The sequence below is a fragment of the Anarrhichthys ocellatus genome, unplaced genomic scaffold (genome assembly GCF_004355925.1).
Source record: "Anarrhichthys ocellatus isolate YVR2014 unplaced genomic scaffold, GSC_Weel_1.0 scaffold21, whole genome shotgun sequence".
NCBI classification, from domain to species: domain Eukaryota; kingdom Metazoa; phylum Chordata; class Actinopteri; order Perciformes; family Anarhichadidae; genus Anarrhichthys; species Anarrhichthys ocellatus.
In genome coordinates, this window is record NW_022280051.1 from 5,146,944 (window position 1) to 5,168,413 (window position 21,470).

General features: G+C 41.2%; 1 protein-coding gene and 1 long non-coding RNA gene across 3 annotated transcripts; one reads left to right on the forward strand and one right to left on the reverse strand.

The window, feature by feature from the left end:
- Positions 1 to 94: 94 nt before the first annotated feature.
- Positions 95 to 18,999, reverse strand: prkcq (protein kinase C, theta). The gene is made up of 18 exons (XM_031858930.1): positions 18,916 to 18,999; positions 14,112 to 14,438; positions 8,995 to 9,194; positions 8,098 to 8,158; positions 6,647 to 6,827; positions 6,526 to 6,557; positions 6,351 to 6,436; positions 5,840 to 5,969; positions 5,267 to 5,376; positions 4,892 to 5,021; positions 4,633 to 4,796; positions 4,138 to 4,311; positions 3,973 to 4,064; positions 3,618 to 3,680; positions 3,385 to 3,523; positions 2,828 to 3,016; positions 2,298 to 2,426; positions 95 to 1,607 (listed from the first exon to the last, which is right to left on the reverse strand). Exons 2-18 carry the CDS (start codon positions 14,227 to 14,229, stop codon positions 1,449 to 1,451), a joined length of 2,157 nt encoding a protein of 718 aa, XP_031714790.1. The 5' UTR covers positions 14,230 to 14,438; positions 18,916 to 18,999; the 3' UTR covers positions 95 to 1,448.
- Positions 356 to 10,896, forward strand: LOC116389877 (uncharacterized). 2 transcript variants are annotated; one of them, XR_004213132.1, is made up of 3 exons: positions 356 to 494; positions 4,619 to 4,802; positions 4,904 to 10,896. It is a non-coding gene; the product is annotated as an uncharacterized LOC116389877 (long non-coding RNA). The 2 variants fall into 2 exon arrangements; XR_004213133.1 differs by having other exon boundaries at positions 356 to 468.
- Positions 19,000 to 21,470: the final 2,471 nt, after the last annotated feature.

The window sequence follows — 21,470 nt, forward strand, 5'->3', positions numbered from 1 at the left end:
TTTGGATTTCACTCCAATACTCCACTACATTTATCTGACAGCTTTAGTTACTTTACAAATTAAGATTTTATATATTACAAACTAGTCGTGTGATGGACAAAACAGGAAGTGGAGAAAGAAAAGCAATGTATTTACATACACCAGCGTGTATACTACGCTAATAGTAATATTATTAATTAATAACTAACTAATTTTTATATTTTTGGACCAAATCTTAAAGTTGTACATGGATTTTTTTTTTCTCCAATAAATTAAAATACATAGAACTGTTTGAATTTCTGACTTCCTTGTTTCGTCTTACGTCGCCCTTACGTGCCTGTGACGTCAACGCAACCCGGAAGTGAGTGTGGGACGGCGAAGCGACGATTATAAACAAACATGGCTCGTAGTTTACTCTGCAGGGCTGTCGGTGTGTTTCAGCTCAGCGGGACTCGTTTCTACTCTCCGACTGAACCGGAGCCGCTGACGGTGAGACAGCAAAGCAACGGAATAAGGTGCAGCAACGAAATGTGTCCGTGTCCTTTGGAACTGTCATGCTCCGTGGTAGATGTACTATATTTAAGGGGAGAATACAGATTTTAACAACAAAATAATGTACTTCATTGCACATGTCAATGTGTTAAGAATAATTCGGCATGCATATTATTTCTAGTTGCATTGTGGGCAACTTGCAAATTATTAAGCAGTTCTGCTTTATGGACTTAAAGGCTTTTTGTGATAATAAATGTGATGAACTTTAACCTTTTAGCTTGTTTTAATCAGAAACAGCAGTCTAAAAAAACCACATATTTTATTGTTCATGATTCACAAGAAGAGAACAATAAAAACTACAGTACACAGCCGATCTTAGTACCTGATCTAAATTACCGCATTAATAAAAACTCCTGAGGTACGATACGAAAACACGTAAACAAAAACCTGCTAACATCAACAGAATTACATTTATTTACACAAAGGGCTGAAAAGACTTTTTACGCTGTGGAATAGGTAACAATAGATGTAATCTGGTTTCTTTACTTGAAGAAATTAACTTAATAAAATATTACGAGGCACAGCAAGTTCATGCTCTATTGATAAACACACCCTGATAAGCACGGAGGCAAGTTCAGGGGGTTAAGTACTTTAAGATGGGATTCTATGCTATTATGTATTCAACACATTTTATGTGAGTCCTTAAAATGGACTTACGGTATGTTGTTGATTTGCAGAAATGTTTTTGTTTTATTTAAATTTAAAATAATTGAGAGCGAGAGACGGAAAAGACGAGAGACAAGATCCCATCACAGTGTGCGCCTTCAACCCTAACCCCCCCCCCCGTAGTGGTTCTCATCATGTTGACGGATACAGTTTGTGACATTCACGGTCAAAAGTCTTTTTTCTTCCGGTTCCAGTGAGAGCTGGTTGAGACTTGCGTCGTTCCGTAAGGTAGTAGGTTGTCGGTCCGGCGGTCAGCGCGCTGCGACGCGAGTCATCCCCGGGTTCACGAAGGAGAAGTTTCTGAACATCGTCTGGTCAACGCTGTTGATGAGCGTCCGGTCGGCACACGACAGCCGAGGCTTCTCGTTGATGAACTCTTTGTCGAAGTTGCTGCAGTCACTGGGCGACGTCTGTCAATACAAGTACAATAATGATTCAACCTGAAGTGAAATTATTTTGTAACTATGCACCATTTGAAGTTAGCTCATGAATGAGATTTTGAAGGGCTTTTATTTTGAAATGCTACATCAGAATGTCCTGTTTCTGTCTGAGTGACACCTTGAGGTGGTCTGCTATTAACAGTCTCCCAATCTGTTATGATACACAGATGAATGTCTTTTATTTTCCTCCATGAATAGATGTAATACCATGAATTCAGTTAAACATGTTCATCATTAGCCATCAAAGAATGTAGCAATACTACCAACAAGTACTTTTTACATTGATTCACCTGCCAGTTACTGTCTCCATCAATCGTTTTGGTCTGTAAAATGTCCAAAAATAGTTTCATAATAACCCATAAATCAAAGGTGATGTGTTGTTTTATCCGACCCGCTGTCCAAAACTCAGTTCATTATCACACTAGACAAAGAAACGCATTTGAGAAGCTGGATCAAGACACATTTCTTTTGCATTTTTGCTCCCAAAAGGACTGAAATTATTGTTAAATTTACCTGTTAAGATACTGAATCTACTCGTGGCTCGAAGCTGACATTGGGTTATACTCTTTAAAATCTGCAGCTAGCATAAAAAAGATCCGGCCCTCCAAATGTGGGTGAAAACGTGAGACCACGCTGTGCACCAGCTGTGAGTGTACTTACTAGAGTTGGCCTGAAGGGCGGCGCCACCTTCCGTTGTTCCAGGGCGGGCCAGTCGGTGCTGCTGAAGAAGTTGTGCTCTCGGATGTTTCCCTTCACTCCCAGTCGCTCCTCGGGCTCCCTCACAAACAACTGCAGCACAGACGCACAATGGAGTCATTTTTATTTTATTAACATATTTAAATATTCATTGGTGTGTGTGTTTCTGTACTACATTTCCCAGAAATCAACGGTGCCCAAGTACTTTTTCTTCTTCTGCTAATGAAGTTAAAGTGTTGTGTTTTCCTTGATGGCTTAAAGAGTTACAGTTTGTAGTCGTAAAAAGGTTAACTTGTACTTTTGAGCTCAGTTTTTCTCTTATTTTTAGTTTATTGTTATTAGTTTATTTTACAGCGCACATTAGCAAACATTGCTTTAAATATGCCAGAGTTTGCCAAGAGGCTATGTCACATTTTATTTTCTAATTTCTGCTTCTAGAGATGAATTAGTTTGGTTCCCTTGATGCAACCATTCAGACACACTGAGCGTCTCACCTTAATCAGAATGTCCTTGGCGTCTTTGGTGAGCCAGCGGGGGTAAGGGGGGTTGTCCGTCCGTATGGACTGAAACAGCTGCTCTTCGTCGCTGCCGTGGAACGGAGACTGACCGATCAGCATCTCGTACAGCAGCACCCCGAACGACCACCAGTCCACCGAGCTGTTGTACTTCTGCCCCAGCAGGATCTGATACAGTTAAAACATACCGTCAAACATCGAGTGTCTGTCGCCATAAAGGGGACAAAGATCAACCTTTTTATGTAAATGGTATTTATGCTGCTAGACCGCCTCGTTAATACAGGAGTGTACCGCTAATTCTACCGCTGTGAAAATGTTGTTTTTGAAAAAGTCCAGACTGAAACAGAATATTTCATGAGATAAAAAAACATGTTGTGAATTTGTTTCAATAAATGTTGACTTTTGAACAACGCTCTGGAGTTATTGGAAACGTTTGGATCACATCAGTCTATATTTCCGTTATGGTCTCTTGAGCTAATAACTGAAAGATGAATCTATGTTCGTGTATAAATATATAGGTGTGTGTGTGTTGTCACCTCGGGAGCGATGTAGTCGGGCGTCCCACAGAAGGTGGCGGTCCGTGACTGCTCCTGCATGTTCTCCTTACACATGCCGAAGTCTGCTATCTTTATGTGACCCTCGGAGTCCAGCAGCACGTTGTCCAGCTTCAGATCCCTACAGAGGAACACGAGGAGGTCAGCAGGAGCAGCTCTCCGTCTGGCCTGTTTCTTTGCTTTTGTTTAGTTTCTGGCTGACACTGAGACTCTACCTGTAAATGATTCCTTTAGAGTGCAGGAACTGGAGCCCACAGATGATTTCAGCTGCATAGAAGCTGCAGAAAAAAACAAACATGGGGTGAGTCACTTCTGTAAAGCAGTGGAGTAAACAAACGTTTTAGATGGTTACGGCAACGGCAACTGTAGTTATTTTAACCCGAACGATGATCTTTTCCTAAACTTAGTTTATCAAAAGATCGTATGCCTGTAACACGCAGGAATCTACACGTGTTGCTGGCTTTCAAAGGAAAACACAAAAAAACGAAATCAAGGAGTAAATCAAAAAGTGACTTTCGGACACTGCAGAAACATATTCAACACGTTAAATATGTCATACGGGATACATACGTGGTTCTGTGCACGTCAAACTTGTGGCAGTACTGGATGTGGAACATGAGATCGCCTCCATTCAGGTACTCCATCACGAAGAACAGGTTCTCCTGCACACAAAGCAGAGAGGTCAGGGCCTGCTGAGGAGGTCTCGGTCCACAGATGAGCGTCCGTGGTTCTTACCTTGGTCTGGAAGGTGCAGTGAAGGTGTGTGAGGAAAGGGTTCTCCCAGGCTAACGAGAGGACCCTCCTCTCCACCATGGTGCACTCCACGTCGTCGTCCATCAGCACCACGTCCTTCTTCAGAACCTTCACCGCATAAAACTCCCCGCTCTTCTTCAGCTCGGCCAAAAACACCTGGAAACACGGCAGGAACATGTAAAATGTTTCTGCGGCTCGACAGTTGCCACCCACTTTTCGTGACACATGACGATTTGCCACAACTGACATCAAAGCAACAATCAGCTTGTGGTTTTCTGTGGGTTTTGCAGCAGAAAGAAGTGTTGACTACAAGAGTCATAATGTGCTGTGTGAAAGCTCTATGACGAACTAATGGAACAAGTCTCTACCTAAATATGCTGTCTATGAAAACGTGACATAGCTGTAAGAACTTCCATAAAGAATGGTGAAATTATCTTTCATTTCCTGTGCTTTTCTTCTTCAGATCTTCTCCTGTACCTTGCCGAAGCTGCCCTTCCCGAGCATCTTGTGCAGGACGAAGTCATCGACGGTGAACTTGGGATGGTGATCCTTCTTGGGAACGGCGTACAGAGGCTCTTTGTCCGACCGCGCCTCAGGGATCGACCCGTCAGCCGGCCCGTCCCATGAAACGCCCTGCAGCTCTGCAGGTCAGCAAGCAGGAATGTGGAAACAAATGAATATAAATATAGAAAAAAACTATCAAGAAGTGATGACGGAGAGTTTAGTGTGTGCGTACCTTTGTTTGCAGGTGTAGCTGCTGCAGCCGTGACTAACCCGGACGGCTCTCGGACGACTCCCTGCTGGCCGACGCCTACTGGACCTTCTCGACTGATGATCTCACTGTCCGTGTCTCTGGTGCTTCTGGCCTGAAGGCAAACGGTAGGACTGAAGTTTATCTTGTTAACCGTTCAAAAGTCGAAATTTCGGTGCAAAAAGCCTCTGAAAAAATAAATTTACACCATCTTCAAACACTTAAAACACCCCTTAAAACTGTCTTTGTGGTTGGACCAGTAACACCATGCTAATAAAAAATACTTTAGGTCTCTTAGCAACTCCTGAAAATGTTCACATTTAAAACAATATTAAAGAACAGAGGATTTATTTGTCCGACCTGCTGTTTGCTCTCGATGATTGCCAGAGCTTCAGCCATCAGCTTCTGGTTGACCCCACAGAGGTTGGCTACTTTCTTCTGGCATTTGTGATGGACGTTCATGCTGCATTCTGCACAGGAAACTCAGCGTTATCATTCCGGTGGACACGTCAGTGATTGTACCTCCACATGTTCTCATGCGTGCGCTGCTACAACGCTTTTAAAGCGGACGTTAAGATGTGTTTCTGCAAGTTTGACAGTTTGACAGATTCTTTCTCGTGTTGTATTTTCTCTAACGATAGAAGCTGTTGTGTTCCAGACAGATGGTAGAGACCTGTGAGGCAAATTTGTGATTCAGTGTAATATGAGTAGAACACCGGCACATATACGCTTGAGCATATAAACAATCTTATTGCATAGTCTGCCTTACAACTGTGACACACTGTACGTATAATTTATATTGGTATATATAGTGTCATCAGTTAACACAACGCAACTAGGTGTGTACGAGGTGTCGGGCCAATCCTCACAAAACCAGTTTCTCAACACAAGATGCATGAAAACCACATAAATCATAAAACTCCCGCCTCTCACCCTCACATTTGAGCCCCTGCTTGGCGAGCCCCCACAGCAGAGTCCCGCAGTGTTCACAGAACGTGGGACTTTTGTAGTTGTAGACCTTAAACCTGTGGGGCATGTCGATCTTGAAGCGCTCCTTGTGGATCTGCAGCACAAACATCACATCAGACAGATTCATCTCGGATACAGACGAAGCCAAAAGCAGCAGCAGAATCACTTCCTGTATCCAAACAGTGGGTGGCAGGTTTGTCCTTTTCTATTCTATTCTGCGTACTACAACATGAGGCTTTGTATTCTCTGTTGGTTTCATGCACATGAACTCAGCCGGGATGATGTGGCCGACGAGGAAGTGAGAAGATGAAAGCAGCAAACAAGACGAGACAAGAATGTCTGGTGTCGCGATCCCTTACTACCTGACTAGTAAGCGTTTATAACCACGAGTTTACAAATCTCGTACACATCCAATAGTAATGACGCATAAGGGCATTTCTGTGGAACAACCCGTGTCTGTGAGGCAGGAACTCGCCATTGTCTCTTTGCTGTTGATGGCTGAACCCGTGCATTTAGCGATGACTTTGTCGATGCATTTTTTGTGAATCGCTGCGTTGCACTCTAGAAGACACAAAGGTGACAGAGTCAGACACGAGCAGGCAGACGGGCAGAGAAGACATCAGTCAGTGGAAACATAACGTCACACTCACCTCTGCACTGGTAGCCCTGCTTGTTCAGACCCCTGCAGTGAATAAAAACAGGTTAAAATGACTAATGTGAGGATGCAGAAAACGATCATTTGTGTAGTTGATATCTGAGTTCGTTGCGCACCAGACGAACTCTTTGCAGACGGAGCAGAAGGTCGGTTGAGGGAAGAACGTGGCGCTGAACTCGTGGCATTTGACAACGTGGACTTTGGCCTGTTTGATGGCACCTCGCCGCTGATGGAGGGCGAACAGACCCTCCCTCTCTGGTTCGGACTCTTGGTCTCCTTCGCTCTGACCCGCAGCGTCTGAAACACATCGGGCGGTTTTTAGTTAGAGAAGAAAAGACTTCTTGTTGCTCTGGACGACCTGAGCTCAGCCATGAAGACGTTTCACACCTTGATTTAGATTCCTACGTCAGAGTTTCACTTTGTCTAAACCACCTCTTAAGTATGAGTCAGTCTTCTCTGTTGAAGCCATGTTTTGTGATCTTATTTTTGCAGTTTAACATAAAAGAACTTGCCTAGTGTCATGTGACATGACATGAAGCTGAGATGAAATGAGAAATGCCTTTTCAACCCTTTTAGATTGTCCTACTGTGCACATAATAGTTCTATGTTTTACTTTGTTTATCTTTGTGTAGATTTGTTTTCCTACGCGTCCAATAAAGCTGATTCTCATAATTATTGATTTCATTTTTCTCAGATTCTGTCATTTTCTAGCCTTTTTATTATATTATTATTATTTCATATGAAAGACTTCAACATTTCTGGGGAGATTGATTCCAGGAATAGAAAGCAAAAAAGCTTAATATCTATTTAGAAAGATGTCTGCATGCTGCTGAATCATAACGCAGTGGGTGAATATTTGGCTGCCCACATGAATATACAATATACGATGTATTATGTGTTTGGTACAGATTGAATGCCGCTCTGGAGGACGTTCCACAGAGCAAATTGCCGCAGTGTGCCGGTTGCTGTGCCACCTGTTGTTCTGAGCAACGATTTCCTATTTACTGGCTCTATAAATAGAAACATGAGACAGCTTCTTCCTTTTAGTTCGGAGTGACTTCTTAGGCCTCGGTATGGTGTTAATGTCAGGAAAGCACCCGGGAAAGGGATCTCTCTCACACACACACACACACACACACACACACACACACACACACACGAGGACCTGCAGAGACTCCACGTTCTTATTTATAGTTTGAGAAAATGTAATTAGTCTGAGGGGGATTAAAACTCTCACACGAGAGTTTTGAAGGACTATACAGACAATATCAAAACCCTTTGTGCTGCAGTATATCATAGTTATTATAGTCTGATTCATGGGATGTCGACTTTTGATACAAGTCCGCCATTGACCGCGTATCTCACGTTCCTACATCTTTAGCTTAGCGCCGCCCAAGAAGGTTGTGATTGGTTTAAAGAAATACAAACGAGCGTCTTTTCCTCTACAGCAGAATAACGTGTGGAGCCAGGACTTTCTGTCAAGATGTGTACAGCTGGGCAAGACTGTAGTTGTTATAAGTGATGGTAAAGGGCAGCAGCTGGAGGTATAAAGCTTTGAACCACTCACCACTTTTCTCCAGATAGTATTTGGCCTCCATCAGCAGGCGTCCCTGTGGCTTCAGCTCCAGCTGACACAAAGAGAAACAGAAACAGAAGCAGCACTTTAGGACCGAAATTCACGAGAAAGACATTGGGAATGAAAAGGGAAGGATTCAGGATGATGACGCGTGAACTGAATAAGAGAATGATGTTTGAGATGTTTGAGACAGCGGACCAGACTGTGGAGGAAATTCAGAATATATTTGATTTGATTCGATTCGTCCGTTTTACTTTGTTTTGTTTGATTTCTTAGTTTGGAATGAGAGACAGTTGGCGTGAATCCTCTGGTGTCACTCAAAGCAAAGTCTTTCCAGGGAAAGGAATTATCTGGTGCACGAGAAGTGATCTGTGTCTAGTTTCTGACTAAAAATAAATTGAGGAAGATCCGGGTAATGAGCATGAGCAGAGATGGCCTCCAAATCCTGGATTTAATGAAGAAGTAACTCGGGCTGAAGTGGGAGAGAATAGATGTGAAACTCAACCTCTGTAAGGGGGTCAGGGGGCCCTCCACCTCCAAATTTGGGGCATTGTTTTCCTTATTAGATGGTGTACGATGGAGAGATGACAAGAAGTGAGGGTTGAGACTGAGGCAGGGGGAACAAAGTCTAATGGTGAGTCTTAAGCCCTGAGGACAACGTTTCTTTACTATTTTAAAGGAATATTTCACCCCAAAACAACCAATTACCATGTTGAATATGAGCTAAACTATATCAAAACATCCGTTTACCAACGCTCACACATTTCGTGCAGTATTATCCAAGAAATACGTTAAAACCATACGTTTTGAAGGTCTGATAATTACTCTTATGACATTTTTTTTGGTCCGTCAGCACCAACACCAACACAACCGTCCCGCTGCACTCACCCAGATCTCCAGCTTGCCGTTCTCCTTCTTGCATCGCGTTGCCAGCAAGTCCAGAGCCACCGTGGACTCTGACTTCAGCTCGGCCGTCCGGTCCTTCACCATCACGTGCATGATGCGTCCGCGGTGGACGTGGGCATCGAACGTGGTGTTCCATGGCGGGTACATGGTGGGCTTCTTCTGCTTGTACACTTGGCCCGTTTCTGGGAAAAAAACAACAAAAAGCAAGATAAAAGAAAGTACTATTTTTTACTTTGAGCTTTTTCTTGGCAGCATACGGGAAATAAGATCAAAAGGAAGCTGCGCTGGGTGATTTTCACTTTGACTTTCACTTCAATACCTACGTAGAAATCCTCTGCGTCAGCAAAAGAAATGTGTTCTCGTTACTGGCAGGCTACAAGTTATGACGAGATGAAACCATCACGAGAGTCAGATATATTTCTGTGTATGTTCTGTATATATCTATAAAACTGATATTACAAAGAACTGGAGGAAGGAAGCGCCAACGACTGACAATCGTTGATGAAATCTTCTTCATGGAAAAACTGACACAATTATGGACATTACACAAGACTCAAAATGATCCACTAGAGCACTAAATGTGTATTAATCCGCCACTGCAAATAGTCCCTAACACATGCGCTTTTTACTTCAGTTTAAGTAGCGTCTTCTAGTCTGGGAAAAACGTATAGTGAGTCACTCTCAGGGGATTGGATGCTCTTCTGCGGTCCAGAGCTGTCATTTACAGCTGAAATCTGTGACTTTTATTACATTAAAATGTGTTTTTCTTATGTTGAAGATGTCATAACTTCACAGTCATATTCTCCTCCGCTGCCATTGGTAATAATATTCCATCTTTCACTACCTGGCCAGCAGATTGTTCTGATCATCGCCTCACAGTGTCCAGAGATTTTCTATCGCATCACATGGATAGAAAAATTGACATCTGCGGATTTTCCTCTGTAGAAACATCCCATGTCCACTTGCATAACAGCCACATGCCACCGTGCTGCCTCCACAATAAAGCCCGCTAAGCTTCTTTTTCTCTTGTCACAAAGTGATCTGCGGGCCTTCATCATCGGCTCATCGCCGGTCCGTTCACAGGCTCTGCCAGCTGCTGTCTGTGCCGATTAAAGCACCCAGAGAGGAAAATATGTCTGCTTTCTCCCCAGACACAGAGGCTACACTTTTCAAAGAGAGAGAGAGAGAGAGAGAGCGAGAGAGCGAGCAAGAGAGGTGTCACTTTTGGTGTCAGCCAGTTCCTGCGTTATTTTGTGAAGGTGGCATCAAGACTCAAGTGTGCGCTCATGCAGCATCTTCCTCTTTTTAACTGTAGGCGTGTTATCAAATATCTTAAATTGGAGTTTGTTTGAGTTGTTTAAAATTCAAAGTTATTGCTTCGTCCTTTCGAACCAGCTCAGGTATACAAACACACCACAGCTGGAGCTCCTCCTGATCCGCTGAATCCGCACTAAACTCAAATCTACAGAAAGTCTATTGGCAGCGTTTGCAGCTCGAGCAGCTTGACTCAGCGTGCAGGTTTGCCTTATTACAATCTAAATGTGGAAGTTTACTAAGAATGGCCCACTGTTTGACTCCGGCAGCAAGCGGTCCAACGAGTTTTTCCATTAACACGGAGGAGGGGGGGGGTATTTCATGTCAGGCAAACAAAAGAAGGAAATATCAGTTACTCACGTAACTACAGACAAACAGGGCACATTTTTTGTTTCTTTCAGATACGTTCACTTAAAAAGGCTCGGCACATTTTTCTTACTGTCGTCAAACCAAAAGAAACCAACAATGAATGTATCCACTAACAAGTGTTGATGCTATGACAGATCTTCTTCCTCTGTGCCATCCATTAAAAACACATGAATGAGCTGCTCTGCTGCCACAAATACTCACTACAGCACCAAATGTGGATTAATCCGCCGCTGAAACTAGTCCCCAGTAAATGCACTATTTCCTTCTGTTTGAGTAAGGTTTGATAAAAACTACAGTGACAAAGCTTTTTTAGGAAATCTAACCCTTTTATTAAAATCAAACTTTATATTTGTGAGCCATTTTTAAAAGGTGTACGTCTTCGGTACGAACCAATAGTCAAAGTATTGAGAGACAGACTGACGCATGATTGGTTTTCTGTCTTTTTATGGGACTTTGTTGACAAATAGAATATTGCCAGCAATATTCTTCAAGGGGAAAGAGTTTATGAACAAGCTTGTGGAAATATAAGAGCAGCTACAGAGGGACACATTTGCATAAAAAGGCATCCCTTAATAAAGGAGCAGGGTGGTTTCAACAAGGACTATTCCGGTGTTCCGTACTGGGAAGTTGATTTGTGTCAAACTAAATGATCTGCTCAGTTACAAACGTCTCCTTCCTGATGTAAGTCTACGGGGAGGAGTGTTTTTGGGACCAAAGGATGCTTTCGGCCAATCGTGACGCTTACTTTATATTTTAAAAACACAACCATGAAAACTAAATGACGTGGCGATCCTCTAATGCTGCAGTTCTGCTTACGACTTCATGCTTAGCCGAGTCAAAGAAATAAATTAAAAGAGACTTTGTGGAGGACTTCAAAAGAAAAGCTGTTTGTTGAAGCTTTCCATCTCTTTCATTTGAAGATGAAATCAGCCGCAGTGAGCCACAGTGTCCGGTGGGAGATTCATCATCAGCTCTTAAGTTCACAAACTCAGCGTGGTGCCAGCGAGCAAACATGAAAAATGTAACTAAGTACATTTACTCAAGCTGTACTTGACTGTACTGTAAGTGCAATTATAAGGTACTTGTACTTTTCCATTTTATTTAACTTTATACTTCTTCTCCACCACGACTCAGAGACAAATATTGTTCTTTTAATTCCACTACATTTATTTGACAAATAAATGTGAAATGTAAGAAATAGTAAAAAATATGAATCAACTAATATATTATGATACATTATTATAGGCTGAGCTACCCAGCAGGCCATAAAGTAATCCCCACCAGTTATATTTGGGTGTGGTAATATAGATGAATCTGAAATGGGCCATTCTGCATAATAAGTACTTTTACTTTCAGTACTTTAAAGGCAGGATTAGAAGGATTTTCCTCAAAAGCAATGTACAGAAATAATAATCCGTATGACTCATAAGGCTGCGTGTGTTTCTGCAGAGGCGCTGCCCTCTGGGTTGAGAGTGTTTCTGACTTTTCCAGGCATCACCCTCCTATAAAATCGTAGGGCACAGATTGTACGCATGCTTCCAAGAAGAAGCTACAATAATGGCGGACACAGCTCCGTTAAAAACACAAATAAAGCGCGGCTGATACACAAATAGTATCATCTCCTGCAAGTCTCCAGTGTTTCCAAGCATGAAGAAAAGGTGAAAAGTGAAATGAAACTTGATGTTGTTGTCAGTGTAGTGTAATAATGAAGTACACGGGGCCTCTCTCTGCAGGACCATCTTGTGGTTTCACAGAGGAAAAGAAGCATCAGAGCCCTTCTCTTTCCTCTCAGTCACTCTGTTTTTAGCTCCACACTGCTGCACTCATATTCACCGGCGGGTAAAGATAGCCAGATGCAGAACAAAGACATCGGCTCTGAGTCTGTTATCACGCTGGGAAGTTTCCCAAAGTTGTGATCTTACAAATTGAAGGATAATGTTGAGTTCTACAGGGAGCCTGCCGTCCTAAACCTCAGATCTTTAGTGTAATACTTCTGCGATAAATATACTTTCCAGCTACAGGTACTAAAACTGTGTGACGGCCAGTACATTAAAGTCAAAATAGCTGATTCTAAAATTAAAGATGCTACTTTTACATTTCTATGTTTATTCCAAACAGCCACTGTTGTTGCTCTGCTGAACATGAAATGCATGGTTTTCCTGTGTGGCAGAGGAATTAGTATATTTCTGAGAAAGAGCCGGTGAACATATGGTGCTCACAGGGACGAACGTTTAAGCTTCCATGAGCCGGATGGAATTAATGTTGTGTTGTCAATCTTTTAAAGGCATGTATGGAATATGTCTACATGTACATGTAGGTTCTAAAATCATACAAGTCAACTGAATGTGTTTGTTTGTCAGAATGAAGAAGTTAGAGTTGCAGCCAAAGAGCATTTTTCTTTGCCAGTAATTTTCCTCAGTTTTATTATTTTGGTCATAAAAATAACTAATCACAATTTCCCAGAGCCCACGGTGACAAATATTTATATTCACTATGATTCATATTCACTAAACTATCACACAAGACACAGAACAGCAGCAACACATTTTTAGACTGAACGTTTGAAGAAACTTGGCTACGGCGTCGTTTGGTCAGAAGTTGGCGCTATCGGCTGTGCGTGGCTTTAACCCGCCAGTCAACAGTAGAAGAAGAAGTCGTGAACCACCAGAAACAAAAGTCGGCTTGGCCTTCTAACCATCTATGAGAGAAACATGGAGAGAGGTCTTCAGGACTTCTCTGCGCAACTAAGGACGTTTTATAGAATTTTGTCGTTTCCATTCAGCTTCTCTAATGCGATACTTCAAAATGTGCATAAAATGTGTGAATGGAAACAAGAGCATGGACTCCACTGTAACCGATTTCTGTGTGTATGTCACTAGAGACCAACGTATCTTGAATCTAACGGCATTTTAAGTCAACACCGATGCATAGCCGCTTGTTTTTTGGCGCACAGCTTGACAACAGTGTTTAGTCCCGCCCCTGACGTTGATTGGCTAATTCTTAAACACCGGCATGCTCAGTCGGTCGATTGCTTTTTGACCAAGAAACCTTTGTGAAGGGGACGGATTTAAAAACTATGGACCCCGACAGCTACAGTGCTGCTGTGTTGATCATTCTACTATGAATCAACTATCAGCACATTAGAATCAAACAACGCTGATTAGACCACAACTGATTATCAATAAAAGGTCAACACATGCTGAGATATTGGTCTGACTGGTGGCATCATTTATCGTTTAAGGCAGTTATCAAGCAAAAAACGCTGAATATTCTTCGGTTCCAGCTTCTCGAATGAAGACATTTGAAGATGTTATCTTGGAAACTACTGATATAACCCACCTTTTGTCCTGTTTACATCACATAAACATTGTAAATATTATATTAATTAACACAAATGAACCCGAGCAGCCACCAACCTGTGTCGATGGCCTCCTTCATGTAGACGGCACAGTACGGGTTCAGCACCTCTTCGAGGTAGGCCAGACCGGGATCCATCTCAAATTTGGAGAACCCGATCCGCAGGAAAGGAGACATGGCTGCAGGTTTTCAAATATCCACAAAAAAAACCTCCAGGAAATACGCCGTCTTCTCAAGTGAGGAGAGTTCTCAGATTCGGTGTCGCTGTCGGCCACCTTTCCTCCACTTCAGCACACGCCGACTGACACTTTTCTCCTCGAGAAGAGTCTGGTAGGGAGGAGGAGGAGGAGGGTTTGCTGTTTTACGCCCTTGACGATTTAAACAACCTGTGAGAGGAAGAGACAAAGAGAGAGATGTTTCATCACCCGTGACACCGTAACCACAAGCTCAGAGCGAGTTTCCCCTCAAAAACTTAGTCCGCTCAGCGTTTTCAACTAAATCAGAAACCAAACGTCTCCCCACATGGAGACAAGTCTCATCCCCAGTGTTTGAGGAGCCTTGTTTACACCCAGAAACCCAAAGCAACCCTCTGAACCTGAACACAGCTAAAATACCCCCCCCCATACCTTCAGGACTGGTAAACAGCAGCTGTCACACGTGGTGGCAGAAACCTTTTTGAGCACCTTTATGAAAATAAAAAGATAATCTCTAATAAATATAATCTCTTTGTGTGATCAACACACTATAACTACAGCAACCACTCACATTGCCTCTCCTGCACCAGTTTTGATGGCAAAGTCTTCCACTTGGTGACGGTCGATGTGATATTTGAGGCCGGTCGGAGAGCTGTGTGTGTGTGTGTGTGTGTGTGTGTCGGTGGTGGAGAAAGAGGCTGCGAGGTGACTATTAATAGAGCTGAAACACTAAACGCAGTTCAGGAATATGCGACTGCATGCGCCTGAGTCTGCAATACTTGCTGTCATGATGGTCAGAGGCGAGTCACCTTCTTTCCTGTGAACCTCACTGACCCTGAGTCAGCAGACAGAGAGACGTAAGAAGCACAGTCCACAGGTGGATTCATCTTTGTTTTGGTTTCCAGAAAGTGGAAGTAAATCCAGTGGTGAATAAATGTACTTATTTGCGTCTCTAATCTTGCTGATTGGTCTGATTGGTTGTATGGATAAGCTTAACCTCTAAGAGACACCTATTTGGGCTTTTAAACTCAAGTTCTGTCATAATTCCGTACTTCAGGTCCTGTAAATACTGTAAATACTGATCCTACGAGGTTTATGCTACATGTTGGCAGGTAGTCCAGATGAAATGTGTCCCTGCCTTGTTCAATTGTTTGGGAAATTGAGACCGAAGTCCTAAAACTTTCTCCAAAGTATCCAATTAAATAACAGACGAGAAAGAAAACCAGCAAATATTCACACGTGACAATAAGTTAAATGTTAATATATAAATAAAGTAGTTGCTGATTTTATATTATACAGAAATAACACAGCACTAGAAGGCTACTGGCTGAAGTAGCCAACTTTTTGTTTGTTTTATGAGCGTTTGTCAGAGCTGCTTTCTCACTTTTTGTTCCTACTATTTAAGAATCTCTTTCATTTCTGATCATTCAGGCAGTTTTATTTTTCATTCAGTCATTTTTTTCCGAGATACTGATAATGAAATCATGAAGAGTGAAAGTGAGACACAGCTGCAGCCTTGTTTTATCTGTTTTAGGTCCAGTTTTTTAGGGATGGTTTCAATTATACTTTGTTTTTGCTTATAAAATCTAATTTACATAAACACACACACACACACACACACACACACGCCCCTCCCACCAACACACATTCAAACATTTGAAATGTGCAGCGCTGCAGCCTCCTGTGCCGTTTGAACCTGTTGTTCAGCGCTGCGTTCATGAACAGGAGGTAACAGGAGTTTGACTTCCGGAGCCTTTTGACTTGTGACGATGTGACCACACTTCCTGTCTCCTTCAGTGGGGCTGCAGCAAACACTCCAACCAGAAACAACAGAGAACTACATTTTGAGAAGGTGGGCAGAGGAGCTGAACGTTTAAAAAATTGATGCATTTTGACAAACTGAATAAAAGTCGGTAGTTAAATATGTAAAGTAAAATATGGACCTGATGGAAAAGACTCCCTTATCGCTCCTGATTATTGTAATATATTTAATATCACTTGATTTACAGTCCCTATATGTATTTAAGCCGATCGTACTGCTGTTCTTACAACATTACTGATGTAAACAAACTTTTATCTGCATCATAAAACATTATTAACTTTGATTTATTCGTATTGACAGTTGCTTCCTGTATTAAAAGACCTGTCACTTTAAATTGACTGCTTGTTTATGGTGACAGATTGTACTTTCAGGTTCGTCATTAATCTATCGACTGAGGTTGAGACACAATTAGAAACACTAAACTTAGACCTCAAACCTTCATCTTACTTTACCTTACCTTACAAGGTGACTAACATGTAAAAGAACAACGTCGATGTAATCGCATATAAATCAGAAGTCTCTCAGTAGAGCCTTCGAGTCTGAGCTGCTCTGTTGTGATGTTTCATTTATGAATATATAATATAAATATACAAGTGTCCCGCTAGTAGCGCAACTAAGTTAATACAAGTGAAGCTGTAGAATTCAACGATTTAAAAGAAAAAAGGGTTTACTAAATATTTAGTATGGATTATTTTTGTTCCATCTGCTTCATGTTTCCTTCATCCTATATTTATATATATATATTATATATTTCCTAGTACAATGCCACACACCATGTGTATCCTTCATGCACATATCTTTATTATCAAAAGGTGTGGTGCATGCAGATATGTTGTTTTATTTGTATTTTACTCGTTTCTTGTCTTTTCCTTTGCTTCTCTGACTCCTCCTCTTTCTTTGTCGTGGGTGCGGAATCAATAAAGATCTAATCTTCAAAGAAATCAGTGGAACTATAAATACGATGCTCTTCAAGCTCTGAACACTGTTGCAGAAAACATCTGCTGCATTGTCGAATACACTTGTTTTAAAACTGATCTGGACCGTTGAGGTTTCTGGCACATATAGTGTGAAGTACGAAGCTCACATAATTAGATGTAACACAATATAAAAGCGACCAAATACTGTCGTGCTTTGGAGCTGATGTGGTGACGTGCTAATAGGATTAGACCATCTATGCCCTCTTTCTTCCTCATGAAGTAGCCGGACTTTAAGCGTAAGAGGATTTAGACGGGGCCAACACAGAGTTTATTGTTAAAAAACAAGCTGCTGATCTTTACGCTGTGAGTCGGCTGCTGGTGGAGTGTAATGGGCTTTTCCACACGTCAGGACGTAAACAAAGGCTTTTTAATTAATTACAACGTTTTATTCCAGTGAGCTGGACTTTATTTGATACTGAACAGGAGCCGTCTGCTGACTGTTGATCTCTTTCAGAGGGAATAAACAAGACTTTTATTACATCCTGAGTTTTTTTTATGTGGGAGGTGGATTCGCTTTTTAATGCAGAACCCACCCATGGGTGCTCAAAATGCCACCTCAATCCTCAAACACACGGGTGGAGATACAAGGAAGGTCAAGTACACCGGGAGACCTTTCAACAAAGCTTTCATGAGGGAGGGCAAAGTCAAAACGAGCCTCACACCTGACCCCTCTGTACCATCAAAGCTCTGTGTGTGTGTGTGTGTGTGTGTGTGCACCAAAGCTTTTTGAAGTAGCCAAGAGAAGAGGAGGAGGAGGAGGAGGAGGGTGTTTGTTGTTGTTGTTGACAGGAGGTCCATGTCTGTGACAGAAGCCTTTGACTGTAGCTGCCACTGTGACGGGAGCTCAGACGCCCCGAGCGTCCCTGAAGTGGTCTCTCGTTCAAAGATAGACCGTAGCACACACACACAGAGGATGTGACCCTCGACAGCCTCTCGTTAATGAACTATCTTAAAATTAGTTTAAAATTAGGCCACGTTCGTACCGTGAAAAGAGGCCATTTAACGAAAGTACTGAGACTGAATCGGATTAAAGTCTTTTCTCCTTCACAAGATACAAATGTGTTCTGATCTCATTGTTTTTATGAAATGACTTAAAGATGCTGAAGTGCTGTTTGATTTGCAGTGTGGGAATGTAACTTAAAGTACAGATATGACACTTTTCTTCTACATTTACAGTATTTGACAGCCGTTACAAGTTACTTTGCAGAGTCTTTTACAATTTTACACACACACACACACACACACACGTCTAATCTGGTTATAACATGTTATGCATTCTGATTGATTTAACATCCAGAATGTATATAAAGTAGTTTAAATTATGCTGGATGCTACGTTTACTTGCAAAACTGTAATGTAACTAATTAGATTGACTCAAGTACTATACTTTTGCACAGTTTTGGTGTACTTCATGGTATGACACCTGTCCTTGTGCATCACTGTATTTAACTGTATTTTACTCCACTACATTTATTTGACAGCTGTAGTTACTTTGCAGAGTTTAGGAGTCACTCTGTTGCACAATGAGTACTTTTACTTTTTAATAAGTACATGTAGCTGATAATACCTCCATACTTCAGGTACTATTTTGATTGCAGGACCTTGTAATAGAGTATTTTTATTTACTTTTACTTAATTATTAGGAAGTGAATATGTGATCTCTCAGCGATACTGCAGAACATAACAATCAACTCAACAAAGAGACAATATAGAACAAAACAATATAGAGCACTACAATAGAAACCGCTAAATGTCAAAGACACGTGCAGCCGTTTCTGTTGTTTTTATGTCCTTAATTCAGTATCGAAGGTATCAAATGCATGCTTTATTAAACAACAGCTCAGTTAAAATGAGTTAAAGTCGCACTAACCTGTGAGAGAGCAGTGAAGGTTTAGTGTTGGCCGACAGAAGCTGCTCTCCATCCGGACACTCTGCAGACAGACCGGAGGACGCGGAGACGGAGCATTTAACCGTGATACCATGAGGCCTTCAAAGGCGGTCGGAATATTGAGGACTATCTCAAACAAATGGTCAAAATGGTGTTGAATAAGGAGAAATAACAAAGGAAGGGGGATGTTTTACCAGGGCATCGTGAGCTAGATGGGACATGTTTAAGGAGGTGCAGAGCTTTAAGTTTGTGTTTGCTATTAGATGTCGACGTAGATATATTTAAGATAAAATAAGATCTTTATTAGTCCCGCAGTGGGAATATTTACAGGATTACAGCAGCATACAGTATAGTGCAAACAAGAGACATAGTAAAAAAACAAGATCAAAACAAGTATTATTAAATAAGTAAATAAGTAATAAAACAGTAAAGACTATTAACTACGTAAACAAGTAGAAAATCCACAATAACTAAAAATATTATAGGTACATTTTCTAAACCTAATCCCTGCTTGTGCTACAGCTCAGTGTCATTTAGTTTTCTAAAATACTTCAATTTCAATGTTTTTTGAACAAATTGAATTCAGCATCTGCAATAACCGAGGAGACAATGAACGCATCACTGAGCACCAACGTGTAAAGTGAAACTGCTTCATGGAACAACAAAGAAGTAGGATTTACAGGACTCATTCAGTGAGCTTAGATGAGGGGAAATCAGAGCTGAAGTGTTTTTTAATGCACTTCTTAGTTCAACGTGCACATAAGCAACAAAAAGTAGGTTAGTACTATTTTAAATAGTAAGAACAACAAGACATTAGTCTATCTTGTGAAGTAGTTTCATTCTACAACTAAAACAACCGGCAGTGATAATATAGATTTTTTTCTGCTTTTGGATGCTGAGTCATATGGTAGTTTTGGTGTCTGTGAACGTGACATTTGAAGATGAACTTCAGTGGAAAGGTGTTGCTTGCTGAATCATACATGACATCTCATCTTTTTCTTCTAAAACTCCATTTTGAGAGGAAATACGCCTTTTTTCTCTCCAGAAAACATATTTTTGACTCATCAATTACAGTATATATTCAACAGAAATTTCACATTATAAACTTCAACAAGGTGTTTTTATTAATGCACTGCTGTTAGATTGCATTGCATAATGTTATGCATGTCTAACCCTTGTAGTGTCTTATATTATTATATCATTATACCTACAAAACATGTGGAAAACCATGTTGAAAAATGTGTTTTAGTCTAGTATTTGGTCTTCAAAGCTTATTTTTAATCAAGAGAAACAATAAAATTAGTTTTTGCATATTTGAACAACAACAAAACAAGACAGATGTTTGCACTAGTAGCAAAAAAATTACATTTAATTAAAAAAAATACTTGAAACAAGTGGATTTAAATAAAAAAAAACGAAAGAAAAACAGGTGAAATAATCTCAGCTGCTCCGGCAGTTTTCTCTAATATAAAAAGAAAAAGGTTTTAGAGTTGAATATCTTAGAAACATGAATTTTCTACAGTTTTAAAGTACTGTTCAATACATAATAGATGTAATATGTTGTACTTCCTTCCACCAGGAGGTGCCAGTGTTCGTGTTATGACCTTATTGTTTGCAGTGGATACTCATAGGTGGGTGAATTTTAGGAAAGCTGTGCCAGTGATGCCGGGAGGAAAATCTAATAATAGTTAAATGTTCCAAACTGAAACATTGCTCAGAATTAAAGTAACATTTATTAAACTTATGTTTACAATATGACTTGTCAGCAATCTGTGACGGTTATGTTGGGCATCATTAGAGGCCCGTTCATCTCTCCATCCCTCCATCTATCTGTTTATTCATCCATCCATCCCGTTCGGAGGCAGAGAGCGCCGTCGGCCTCCTCAGCCAATCAGAAACCAGGAGATTAGCTGCTCTTAAGTGCAGATAACGCAGCAGCAGATGCTCGGCTGCCAATCACGTTCGCCCGTATACTCTTTTAAATTTGTGCCTGGACGTCACATCCATCATGTCATTCACTCAGTAATGTAGCTCGATTTAGATATTTTATTTGAAATTTTACAGCAGTAAAAGGAAGGAATTGTGTGTGTGTGTGTGTGTGTGTGTGTGTGTGTGTGTATGGTGTTGGTGAGGTCACACTTTTTCACTCTTCCTGTGACGTGTTGAGCACGTTGAAGGGTTTTTAAATTGAGTGTAATTGTTTCACTTCTGCACATAAAACACAGAAAGAATCCGTCATGAGTCATGATGACAGTTACAGTTTAAACCCAAGAAGAAGAAGAATTAGGATGCTCTCAATATAAACAGTCAGGAAAACAGCAGACGGCCATGTTGGTCCTGTTGGTGTATGTTACATTGTATTTACTGTCTTTTATTGTATTGTCTTTTACTGTCCTTTACTGCCTCGTACCATCTTTACATCACTGAGATGTCTTACTGTCCTGTGCTGTCGTTTTCTGTCTTTTACTTTACTGAGCTGTCTTCTGTTGTCCTCCACTGTCATTTACTGCCTTCTATTGTATTTCTACTGCCCTGTA

Bases quoted from the DNA above. Each gene is read 5' to 3' on its own strand.
- prkcq (XM_031858930.1), bottom strand. From the start codon at position 14,229: ATGTCTCCTTTCCTGCGGATCGGGTTCTCCAAATTTGAGATGGATCCC. The intron at 6,437-6,525 runs GTGAGTGTGACG...TGTGTCTTCTAG, and splicing joins GCAGGGCTACCAGTGCAGAG to AGTGCAACGCAGCGATTCAC. The intron at 5,022-5,266 runs GTCGGACAAATA...GTTTGCCTTCAG, and splicing joins TCATCGAGAGCAAACAGCAG to GCCAGAAGCACCAGAGACAC.